Genomic DNA, 13,386 nt, shown 5'->3' on the forward strand with positions numbered 1-13,386 from the left:
TACTTATGTTGTGGGGACATAAATCTGTTAACACTGTCACATTGTGGGGACTCGCCTTCCTTATGGGGACAAATTGCAAGTTTAGGAAAGCACTACTGTGTGTGTGTGTGTGTGTGTGTGTGTGAGAGAGAGAGAGAGAGAGAGAGAGAGAGAGAGAGACAAAGAGAGGGTGGAGCTTCTGTCATTTAGGGGAGGATCACCTGAAGTGCATCAATAATACTAAAACCATTCTGTTTAAAACTCTCACAAACTCTTACAGACTCCCAACAACTTGACATAGTCTCTCAGAACGAGGAGATGGAGGAACAAAAAAGAGTAAGTTTAATGTTTCTATCCTTACGTAGTGCTCATCGATTATATTGTGAAAAATGAAAATCGGTGGTGTGACAAAAAACAGATTGGGCCGGTTGGGTTTGACAGATATTTTAATATATATATAATAATATTAATATATACATACCTCAAAGCACAAGTGGTGGATTAAGCATGTGGATGACTTAAATGAGTTGTATTATCTATACTTGCTGTTAATTTATATCAATTACATGTTTTCTATCTAATCATTTAAGCCCGCATTAAGAGATTTCTGACCAGTAGGAGGCAGAAAGAGTCAAAAACAAACCTACAAAAATAATATGACTTATGAAGATGAGAAAGCTGTTAGCAAGCAAATGCCCTCCTTCACGTCCAGCAGACAGAGAACAACAAGAGCTTCAGCAGACTCATGTTTAGGAGCTCTGTTGAGCTGGGAGATGTTTGAATATCTGAAGGACTAAGAAGGTTCTCATTGGTTGTACTTTGAAATTATGGAAATGCGGTTGAACCAGAGATCATATGACAGTTAAGAGCAGTGACACTCAACCAGATATCAACCATATCAACCATATCTTAATATAGTGGTCTGAGAAACAAAAACACTGTGGCTTAAGTATGAGAAGCCTAGAGTTCTGAGGACCTTTTTGCCATCCAGTCGATGTAAATCCGTAAAATATTACTTAATGTAGATTTTAACAGGCTGAATTCTGAATCAGCATACAGGCTCCACATCTATTTCACCAGTAAATGAGACTCTAAGTGATATTAGAGATTCATAAGAACTGATTTAAATTCAGAAACTGTGAGACATTCAGATTTAATTGCAAATGTACAAATGTAAATCACCTAATGACAATGCTCAGAGCATTTCGCACCTCCGGTTTTGAATCCGCGACTGATTCAACACTGAACACTTTTTGTTTTTCAGATGCTTGTATTACCAGTTTTCTTCCTGTTGGGGTCGCTGTATCTCTGTGGTCGTGTGGAGGCCCAGTCCACCACAGAGATGCTGAAAAAAGCTGCACGTAAGCTGCACTAACTTCTGCATTTGGTCTCTCTCATCCAGCTCCCATCCACACAGTACATGCATCTACATTTCATATTCATTCTTCATATTATCTTCAAACTGACCCAGTTACACACATCTGCCATCCATGCTGAACTTGTCTCTCACATAGCCCTCTGTCCTAACTCTTCTCTTGTTGCTTTCTCACATCCCTCCATCCTATTCCAGTGCAGTGGAAGGGAGCTCTGACCTGTGACAAGTGGGACTGCAGCTGTACCTTCAATCGCCAGCGTGGCTGTTGCTGTGCAGCCAATGAAATGTACCAAATAGAAGACGATACCTTCAAGAGGATTGAAAATTTGTGGCGCATTATCAGCGCACTGAAAGGCAGAGTACAGGAGCTCATGGGTAAACACATTTACAGTGACGGATGGTAGATTTAGGACCAACATATCTGGCCATATGCATACAAAACTTAAGTTTCAAAAATATTTAGTGGACTCTGAACTTTGTACTGTACAACGAATGTCTCTTTCTTACATTCAGGTGCAATGAAGGTTGCCTTCAAAGCCACCATGGACCCAAACATTGCGGTTGTAGTTCCTGGAACTACTCTGCCTTGCTTTGGTCCTTTCAGTACTGATGTGCCAATCCCCTACTCATCCATCACTCTTAACCACGGCAATGGATATAACCCTTCCCTGGGTAGGAAACACATGCAGTCTTATGAATGCTTTACCCGCTACTTTAAATTAAAAACTCATCATGTAAGACAAGCAGCCCTGCAGATCCACTAACTCTTCACCTCTCTCTCCAGGTGTCTTCACTGCCCCTTTTGCTGGTGTTTATGCCTTTTCCTGCACAGTCTACTCATATGTGGGAAAGAATGAGCGCATCTATCATAAAGTAAACGAAGCAGATAGACTTGATAAATATGTGATTTCAGAATACATTTCGCTGGTTTTTCCGCATAGTGATAACAAGTCAAATGTGTCTTTGTGTTTTGTTGCATCTGTAGGTCAAGCTGATGAAAAATGGGGAGGTGGTGGTCAGTGTTTGGGAGAACAATCGAGAAGATGGTGAAGACAGTGCCAGTCAGGTAAGAAGTGAAAATAATCTGATGATATTAAGAGTGAAGAAACATGCTTGCATGAATGGCACTGCCAACAAATCTAATGACACTGTATTACAGTTCCAGATCAAATTACTTTCCTTGTGACTTTGGCGTGATTTTGAATTGGCTGCTGTGTATGCTCTCAGGTTACGGTGCTGGAGATGAAGAGAGGCGATCAGGTCTACATGGAGCTGATGACTGGGAGGAAGCTCTGTAACCACCTGCAGTACAATATCTTTACTGGTTTCATGCTGTACCCCAACACTGATGAGTAACACACCAGCTGAAGACCCGGGCTATAAACTTTCTGACTCCAAGACCTTGAATGAATCCATTTCTCCTCACTCAACTGATATCCTGATTCATGAAAACAATCTAGAGTTCTTTGTCACACATTGACCCCTCAGACGTAGGTTTCAGACCTCTGGTGGGACATAGTTTAAGGAGCCCTGCAGTACAGATAAGCAAGACAAGTGGTACACGCTTAGACTGCTGGTCATTTCTGATCAAGCACAAAGAGGAGCATGCTTATATTTTTGCATGGCATGAAAACAAAGTCACGTTTGGAAATATTTGCATCATTAGAAGACATATGAGCCTGCGTGTGAATAAACTACCATAACTTCAATAACTGTGTCTGTGTATAGGGCAAGTATGAAATTGTTTTGGACCAGTGATGATTCCTTTATTTTCAAATAATGAAAATTGAAATGTATTTTAGCTTCACACACACACACACACACACACACACACACACACACACACACACACACACACACACACACACACACACACACACACACACACACACACACACACACACACACATAGTTTTGGGAATGATAACAGTTGGTCTGCTGCTGCTAGCTTTGGCCTCTGACTGTATTGTCTAATACTGTAAACATGTACCTTTCATGGAAGCTCATAGGCCAGACTACGTTGAATAAACACTTGATGTAGGAACAGTTTACACACATGCTGCACACATTTTGACACACACATGCAACAGGCACACACTTACACACTGTGAGAGTTTAGACATGCCAGTCATTCCAGTAGGAAGCTTCAGGCTTTGTGGATGTGGTGGTTGCTGTGTTTTGTTCCCTTTGGACAGAGCCAGGCTATCTGTTTTCCACTGTTTCCAGTGTTTATGCTACGCTAACTGCTCAAGCCTTATGATGGACTGCAAACTATGAGAGTGGGATTAATCTTGTCAGCATATTTGCCAAAAACTGATTTTCCCAATAGTTTTCTGTCTCTATCGGCCTCTTTTTTTTTTTTTTCTTGCACCAAAAACAGTACAGTGTGATACAGTGCGTTGCTGCCCTCCTCTGGATTTACAACAGGGTACTGTCGGACAGAGGTGGGGCTGGGCACTCTCTGCGACCCACCCCTGTAGACTGAGAATCAGTACTATGTGCATGTGTTTTATATGTGTGTGGAATAGCCTCAGGCAAACAGGTCAAGACAAACAGGACAAACAACAGGATGCTCAGGCTGCAGATACAGATAAGAAAAAAATACCAAAAAAAAAAAGTTGTGCAGCTCAGTAGTCAGTTCAGTCTCACACCAAAGCCTGTAATAAACCTGCCAATCTACTAGAGGATATCGTGCCAGTGTGACAATTTGCCTCACCTAGCCTTGAGAAGGAGACGTGAGCATGAAGGTGCAGTACCAGCAGGGGGCGATAATTATGGGAGCGAAAGGCAAACATAGTACAACGAGCAACAAAGTGCATCAAAGGTGGATTTTCACACAAGAGACCAGGGTTTGATTCCTGTCAAATAATAACTAAGTCATTATTTTAAGCCAAACCACAATGTTTTCCTAAATCTAACCAAGTAGTTTAGGTGTATATGTTTTATGTTTCTGGGCCCACATTTAAACTGGCTATGAAGTGAACTACTGTCAGAGTCAGGGGGAGGAATTGTGTGTTTTTGCCCAGTTGCCTCAAAAAAAATTCACCAAAGCTAGTGATGGTTGTTCTGGTTTCGATTGATATAGTAAAATGTCATCACCAAAGGGATCACCAAAGACATTTCAGTTCATCCTGAAGGGGACATGAATGTCAACATGTTTGCAAGATTCCAGATTTTTTAATTGCACAAATCTCTTCTGTAGGTTTATAGAAAATAGATAAGCTTTCTTTTTAGCATAGTTTTCCTCAGCGTCAACCATCAAAGGAAGATCACAGAAATGCACACCTAATAAAACACATGGGAATGTGTTCAAACTGCACATGATCCAAGCAGGATTTGATGAGAAGACCACAGACATGTGGCATTTAATATTACAGAACCACAAATGGAAAGACAGGTGAGAAAGAGTAGATTTTTAAAACATTTGTGACATTGGCAAGGTTGTTTTCTTAATACACACAACAAAGGCATTACCCTGTGTGCCATTTACTTCATGCACACAGTTTTTGTACACAGTGCATGGGCCAATGATACTGACTTGTTCTGCTGACTTCTCAAATTTGGGAGCTGAATATGATGAATGAATACTCAAAACGATATAGATTTACAGTTCGATTCAGCTCACATGTGTAACTTTGATATGTTATGGCAAATAAGTCATTGAGAATCTGGTTTGTTACTGCTTTGCCTGTACGAATCCCATGTATGTGTTAAATTAAGGCTGGTTACATATGAGTTTCTCATCAATCCGACTTCCAACTTTCCACTGAGGGACTAAAGGCAGCTGTAGTTATAAGCACACATTCAAAAGGCATGCTGTGCCAAAAGTGTCTGTGATGGAATGGAAGTGATGGAAATGTCATAAGTGGTGGTGGCGGGGTTCATGAACACACACACACACACACACACACACACACACACACACACACACACACACACACACACACAGTGGGTGCAGCTACTGAAGAGGACTTACATGGAATTACATGCCTGAATGATGATGACTCTATGACACTTCCTAGTAACTCCCATCTGTTTTCCTCTCCTCTTCTTCTTCCTCTCTTCCATTATCATCGCCGCCTTCTTCCTCTCCTCTCCTTCAATCCTCTCATCCCCTCTACTCTTTCATCACCCCTCCCTTCTTCCTCTCCTCTCCTCTCCTCTCCTCTCCTCTCCTCCTTCATCATTTCCTCTCCTTCAATATCTCATCTCCTCCTTCTTCCTCTCCTTCACACACCTCCTCCCTTTTTATCTTCCTTCCGTCCTTGTGCAAAAACATGGAAATAAAGAGTAATTCTTGACATCCCTCCTTCCAACACCTCAATTCTCTCTTTTCCACACCCTCTTTCTATTTTCTTTACACCCCATCACTTCTGCCTGCATCACTACCCCTCCCTGCCCCCTTTTCTGTCAGCCCCCATCCTCTCCCTCTCCGCCTTGCTGCTACTTTGAACAAGGAGGGATGTGGCGAAAGTATTTAGAGAATTCCTGCTGACCAAACCAACGCTGCCTGGCTGCTGTCTCTCCTCTACATGGAGCTGCTCTACCCAAATAAGGCTGGGCTTTTTTACTAGATGTGAGGGGAAGAGACGCACAGACAGGGAGAGGGAGCTGCTGAAAGGCCATTGCCCTTTTAAGGATGAAGTTTCCTTTTTTTCCTGCCCCTCTCTCCCTCATAGTTCTCTTCATGCTCCCTCCTTCCTCCTCCCTCCCTCCCTCTCTCTTCTGGTAGACTAGTGAAGTCATCTTGCCTCATCTGCTCCTTTTAAGCCGGCATTTTTGAGAGGGAGGTTCCTGCGAAGCATATACAAACACTCAGTTAAGCATCCACTCTCACCCCACACGCTGCACTTGTAGCCAGCAGAGACCTATTCCTTCACACAGTGAGTATACTTTTCTTTTATTCCTGCATATACAGGATAAAGCTCCTGAACTGGATTTGGGACAGTTAGTCCCAACAAAGTGGCAGATGGTTTGTTAAGAGGCCATTGCTTCATAGATCAGTCAGTCAACAGTTTTTGAGGCCTTCCTTGCTTCTCATCAAAAAATATGCTATGTGTCTTCCATGTCTACATATTTCATGTCTTCATATTCTCCATAAGGTAACAATAAGTTGTAGCCATTTCAAAATAAGAGCACTGTAACCATTCAAAGCTCCAAGGAAAGGTCTGTGTGCCAACACAAACACTTGCATCTGCAAGAAATGCATCTGCACTTGAATGTGAGTTAAACAGTGGCTATCACGTATATGTAGAATTATTTAATGTTTTCCTAAAGTTGTCTCTGGAGATTATGTGAATATTAGATATTTTGTTTGAGTTACTGTTGCATACAATCCTGCATGGCTTTACGTCTGTAAGAATACTGTTAGTTACATGTAACCAATCAGTTATTGTTCACTTGTTCAAGATAATAACCTTTCCACTTTAACAGTATAAGCTGCTAAAAGCTGATATGGAGTGCGGTGGAACACGAGCCATCAGGATTTCCATAATAACCTAACTGTGACAGAGGATTTTCTCATCATTTATGCGTAATATGATTCAGATGTTAGTTGAGGGTTTATATGCATTCCATGTGAATCGAGGAGAGGAGAAGCAGAGAGGTGAGCCAGACAGTGTTGCATATCTCTGTCAGTATACATACTTGTATTTGCACAAGCAAATGATCCATTGCCATACATGGGCTTTGGAAGCCTGTGAATTCACAAGGCATAACAGGTAGCCCCATTTCCTAATGGGGACAGAGATGCAGATAGACAGATTTGCAGGTATAAGGATTATTTCAGAAAGGCAGACACAGTGACAGAGACATGCAGAAATAGATTCTTTCCACACAAGACATTTAAACTCCAAACTTTCTTTTTATGAAAAGGAAAAAATGGCAGCACACCCAGTGATTCCAGTAAAACCAAGCCAGTTGTACCAGAAGGGAAGTACCAGTGGGAGTAGCAACAACAGGGGCAGATAACATTATCTCCACTGCCAATCCTGTGGCAGAACATAAACACAGCAGAAAACAGTGGTGCAGTATACAACGCTAGGAACTAACCACGTCTGTGTAATAGAGCAGGGGCTCTGACATTGAGTGGAATCAGACAGCACTATCTAACTTCAGCTCAGACACACATCAGCTAAAAAGTTTGTCAGAATAATCAAGAACCATCAAGGCTCTTGGCAGCAGTTTCAGAAAATGCTTTCAGCGCTCGTAAATGTGTGCTCATGGCCAGAGCCGTGTAACAAAAGAGCTATGAATCTGAGGAAGTTGTTAACCTGCGGTACATCAGCCAGCAGGAAGAGCAAATTTCAACCAGATGACTCCAGCTAACCTTGACCTTAAATAAATTAAATTATCGCAGTGACTGTTGACAAATCCCTGGAAGTTTAATCATACCAAATCATTATATGGTGGTTACCTTGTTAACTGTGGAGGACGTGAGGCCACATGACGCCATGTCCCCTCAGACTGCCACAGTTGCCACAGCCCTCACACTGGTTTCCTGTTCTGGCATCAGGCAGATTTGCCATGGTAATAGAGAAACAGAGCAGGAAAAACACAGCGGGGAGAGATGGGCGGATGGGGGGATGGAGGTGATGAAGTCATGTTTCTGGGATACTTCACAATGGGACTTTTGAGAGGAAGCATTTTAGGCTTTCTATCACTTCAAATCTGTGCTTTTATCCTATTCTTTGCCTCCAAAATTTCCCTTTTGTGTTGGAATGCTTTCTCTTTATTACACATATTCAAGGTCGAAGCATGTCTTATATAGTATGTACTATGTATAGTAGTATTACATATGTAGTAATAATACTAATGAAGTAAAACTACTACTGGCAGCACTAGCACATGTAGTAGTAGCAGTAATATTACAGTTGCATAAAAAGATTTTATGCATGGATAATTTGATTTCATTGTACTCATCACTTGATGCAGTAGAACAAGTTGAGTCAGCAGTAGGAGTAACAGTAGCAGAAGTGGCTTTTGTACTCTCACTACCTGTAGTAATTGTACTAGCAGCAGTAATACTCTTAGCAACTACAGTATAGTAATTGTAGAAATGGTTGTAGCAATGGTATGAAAGGGGCAGAATTCGACATAGCACCCCTTGCTTGATACTGCAGTAGATACCTCATGCTGTAGGTTAGTTTAAGTGAAAAGACACTTTTACAGAGAGCTTCTTAGTCTTTTTCTATTGCAAGTTAAACTGATATGCGTATAGGAGCAGCCAGAGAAGCAGCCAGACAGCACAGAAGCCTGTTTAAGCGGATACTTTTGAGTTATTGGACCTGGGCTGGGTCCCAAGGATAACAACAGGTCCCAGGATACACATAAATACCAGAAATAGAGACCAGGCCCTAACGGACTTATGTAACCTCCAAAAATATTATATGTGGTATGGTTGTCCTGCAATACACAAAAACAGATTGATACAGAACTGAAAGTACGTCTCTTCTCCTCTCTTCTTACCCAATGCCTTCACATGAGAAGGCATTGAGTGCATAACACAGAGAACATAACTTCTGTTTCTTACCCTACAAAGAGTACAGAGTGTGTGCGATTTGCAACTGTGATCCAGAGAGTAGTTTATGAGGTTAGAACTAGAGGCCAGTGGAAAAAAAAGACAAGTGAAAGGCATACCAGACAAAGATTACTCTGTAATAAAGATTATATAATGACGTATCAGTGAGAATAACAAGGGATGTGTGTGTGTGTGTGTGTGTGTGTGTGTGTGTGTGTGTGTGTGTGTGTGTGTGTGCCAGAAAGAGAGAGAGGCAGACAGACCAAGATAAAATACTGCATTTGAACTTGTGGTTGCATGTAAGTGAGCGTGTTGCCCAGCATGTGTGTTTGGTTTCTTGCGGTCTGGACAAGCACCACAGGGAATGCAAAGAATATTAAACAGGGTTGGTGGTAACACTCTGCGGACAATCTGGGCAGGAATCCATTAATGCCACTGGCACACAGACTCCAATGTGCAGACTGGCAGATTACGAATCTATTTGCAGTGATGGAATAAGTATATAAATGCTTTCTTACGCATTACCACAATTTCTCCCATTCTATAAAGTCCTGCATTGAAGCTGTTACTCACTGTAAGCTAAAGTAAAGAAGTAATAGCATTCAAATCCACTCAGGCAACCAAAGAAAAGGTTAGTTTTGCTTTCCGATGAAACATGCATATGTACAATTTCAAGGATTTTCAGGGCCGAAGATTAGTTGAAGAAAAAAAGGAGGACAAAGGAAAGAATGATGCAATGGAGCAAAAAAGAGGGAAATAAGGACTAGGAAAGGCAGAAAGATTGAACAAATGAATATGAGGTAAAGGGTGAAGCAAAGAATAGAATAGGAGAAAGATGAAATTATAGTACTAGTGTGTACTTATTACTGTGCATCTCCATCTGTATGTCCTCTTGTTGCTAGTAGCTTGTATTGACATGATGACGAGATTTAAAATATAAAAAAGTCCAACATCACTCCGATCCCGGCCCAGCTGAACATTCTGTCTCTTGCGATGAGTACTGCAGTCAATGGGTACATTCCAGTGACCAGTGGAAAAAGGACTCCATGCATTCAATAATACACAAAAGGGTTGTGTATTGTTCACAAACAGAAGTTTATTGTTGCCCTGTTTAACAACATTCCCCGTCTTGTGCCAGAGATGAGCCTCCCCCAGTCAACTCCTGGGTTTGACCTTTAACATTTGAACTTTGAACCTCCCCAGGAACAGGAAGTCGAAGTGACCTGACATCAAGATGGCAACAAAGGTTGGACGGTGTAGATAATGCTTTGACATGGGTTTTGCTCTTGGCTGTTGGCCCAAAGGCAATACAGAAGCAAAAGGCAAAAAAAAAAAAAAAAAAAAAAAGTGCTGGCAATGATTTACTGTATGTGTTGACAGAGACCAGGAGTGTGTGTGAGAAAATATGCAAGAAATGATCTGGCTGATGTAGAGCTCCCATCGTACACCACTTAACCTCAGACACAGGTCCTGGAAGGGTTAAATGGTGTGCATTAGGAGACAATGCTGCCAATGCTGCTGTTGTGGAAAAAGGTGTTTAAATGAAGTGCTGAGCATTTTCACTAATGTACACGCTTTTGACCTGCATGTTCTCATGTTTGTATTGGTGTATATAATGTAGACAACAGTATGTATATATGGGAGAAGTACCCGTATGTGTGTATATTAAGTAAATGTGCCTTACTCTAGATCTTCCACACACCTATGCATGTTTGTGCATACAGGCTACAACTAAATACAACTGCAATGTCATGTGAATGCTAGCTATTGGTTTGCTGCCTAAAAACAACCATTTTTTTACTAAAATGTAAACTACTGGGATTTTAATGCACAAGAAAACAGTAAGTTTATGAATCCTTATGTTGTCATGAATGCTGTATATGCACCGTAGTAAATCGTCAGGATGGGAGAAATGGTGATCCAGCTACTGATCATCACACACACTTAGATTTCATACTTTTTCCAGACACCACTTTTCACTCACCCATCTCTCTCCATCTTCTCCATCCATCCCCTCTGCCTTCCCCCTTTCCTCCATTTCACGCTCACCTCTCAGGGAGTCGGCATGGCTAACAAAGGTCCATCCTATGGCATGAGCCGGCAGGTTCAGGATAAGATCGACAGCAAGTATGACCCCGAGCTGGAGCAGATCCTGGTGGAGTGGATTAGCCGTCAGTGTGGCTCTGGCGTTGGAAGGCCAGAGGCGGGCAAAATGGGATTCCAGGCCTGGCTTAAAGACGGATGTGTGAGTGTGACACGCTGGTTTGATTGATTGTTTTATCTCGATGTTGTGATGTCCTGAGGTTAATGATCTTTTTGACACTTCTCCTTCCCTTTCTCCCCCTCTGTCCCTTCCCCTCTACATCTCTCACTCCATCTCATCTCCACAGGTTCTGAGTGAACTGATCAACACTCTGTTTGCCGGAGAGAAACCTGTGAAGAAGATCCAGAGCTCACCCATGGCCTTCAAACAGATGGAGCAGATCTCCCAGTTCCTCAACGCTGCCGAAAAGTATGGCGTCACCAAGACTGACATGTTCCAGACCGTGGACCTTTGGGAAGGTCAGAGGTGTCTTCATTCCTCAGTTTCTGCAATGCTAGAAGACAAGACTTTAAGCACATTTGTTGTGTGGTATATGAAAAAAGGATAACTTGGATAAGTTTGGGATATGAAGATGCAGAACGCACAGGTGGAAACATCATCGTGTGACTGATGCTAGGGTTAATAATGCTAGCTGTATGTGTGTTTGGAGACAGGTAAGGACCTGGCAGCGGTGCAGAGGACCCTGTCAGCTCTGGGTAGCTTGGCCATCACTAAGGATGAAGGCACATACAATGGAGACCCTAACTGGTTTTTCAAGTGAGTCCAATACATGAAATGGAAAATGCTTTATCTAACCAACCTTATACCATCAAGTACCCACTGCAGCATCCTGGGTTTGATTCCAGTCTTGGCCCTTCACTGCATGTTGTCCGCTCTTCCTCTCTCTCCATGCCTTTCATGTCTCTCTCCAGCTGTCATAGAACAATGTCTCCAAGAAGTGTCCTTTCATTGCGCAACTTTTTCTCCCTGAGAATTTAGTTATTCGAACAAATGCCTCCCACGTCCCTGGTCCCTGAAACCCTTATGGAGATGCTTGTACGAGTGACTGTTGCAGGAGCTCATCATACTTGGTCTTTCCCTCTGCAGTTAGCACCAGCACAGCTGAATGTTTGTAGTCTTATTGGAGTGGAGTTTAGTCTTATGCATTTAGTGACATTTTCAATGATGTTTTGCAGGAAAGCACAGGAGAACAAGCGAGAGTTCAGCGATGACCAAATGAAGGCCGGCAAAAACGTGATTGGCCTACAGATGGGGTCCAATAAGGGAGCAAGTCAGGAGGGCATGAGCTACGGACGACCCCGACAGATCCTGTAAAATCACTGTGCCAAAATGTCTTCAGCCCCGTATACCTTTTTAGAGCCTGTAAGCGTCTACCTGGTCCACTACAACCACCCTTTCATCATAAAACCTTTTCTGCTTTAGAATTTAGTTACTTTCTAACAGGCACTCCCTACCTCCTTGGTCCCTAAAACTTTAGGCCAAGGTATATGCTTGCACTGGTGACTATCGCAGAGCTCACCACGCTTAGTCCTCCCCACTGCAGTCAGGACCTGTGCAGCTGAATGTCGTCTTAAGAGGAAATAGTAACCAAAAGAATGACCAATGCATTGCCAAAGTGACCAAGTGCCAAAGTCGAGCTTTTCCTTATACAGGGTTTAAGACGCGGCACTCATATTGCAGAAAGCTGACCAGTTTCATCAGGACAGTTCTCATCTACCACTTTCCACAATGCTATGCCTGCTGTATCAGCGCCAATATTTTTGTACATTGTCTTATTAAATAATGACTTTAAAATACATGTCTGATTTGACTTTGTGATTTGGGTACCTCAGTTTGGTCATTTTGTGAATTGGGAAAATGTTTACTATACACTGGATGGTTTCTTAAGCACCTATATTGCATGTCAAAAGCTTCAAATTACAATAGTTTTAACACAGACTAGAAAAAATGTGAACATATTATCTTACTCACCATTTCTGCCTACTGGCAGTTCAGTATTTTGCTACTTTGGGTATTTTACATCTGAGAGGTGGCCCATGTGTACACGATACTGTATGCTCCAGGAAAGTTAGCAATTTTGTTGTTTTAAATCACTTTTTAGTTATTTTTCACTTAATAATGGCAATGTTAATACTTTACTGCCAATACTTTGGTTTATTACCAAATTCCTGCAAATTTAAAGACATTCCCATCAACTTCTGCTGTAAGCCTAGCTTGCGTTAAGCACTAATTAGTGAATGTTTGCATGCTAACTAAACTGAAATGGTGACTATGGCAAATATTACCAGCTTAGCATCACCATGCTAACATCAGCATGCTACATAGTAAGTTAGTATGTGCTAGTTAGCATGCTGTTGATAGCATTTAGCTCAAAACACCACAGTGTCCCTACCAAGGCTGTATATTCTT

General features: G+C 42.0%; 1 protein-coding gene across 2 annotated transcripts; it reads left to right on the forward strand.

Annotated features, from left to right (window-relative positions):
- The first annotated feature begins 6,116 nt into the window (after window positions 1-6,116).
- tagln (transgelin) lies at window positions 6,117-12,773 on the forward strand. Of its 2 annotated transcripts, none has more exons than XM_070971241.1 (5): window positions 6,117-6,237; window positions 10,930-11,118; window positions 11,264-11,435; window positions 11,631-11,733; window positions 12,153-12,773. In XM_070971241.1, the coding sequence occupies exons 2-5, from the start codon at window positions 10,939-10,941 to the stop codon at window positions 12,289-12,291; spliced, it is 594 nt and encodes a 197-aa protein (XP_070827342.1). In that variant the 5' UTR covers window positions 6,117-6,237; window positions 10,930-10,938; the 3' UTR covers window positions 12,292-12,773. The 2 variants fall into 2 exon arrangements, with proteins under 2 accessions (XP_070827342.1, XP_070827340.1); XM_070971239.1 differs by lacking the exon at window positions 6,117-6,237 and adding an exon at window positions 10,077-10,119.
- Window positions 12,774-13,386: the final 613 nt, after the last annotated feature.

Source organism: Chaetodon trifascialis, chromosome 9 (assembly GCF_039877785.1).
Source record: "Chaetodon trifascialis isolate fChaTrf1 chromosome 9, fChaTrf1.hap1, whole genome shotgun sequence".
NCBI classification, from domain to species: domain Eukaryota; kingdom Metazoa; phylum Chordata; class Actinopteri; order Chaetodontiformes; family Chaetodontidae; genus Chaetodon; species Chaetodon trifascialis.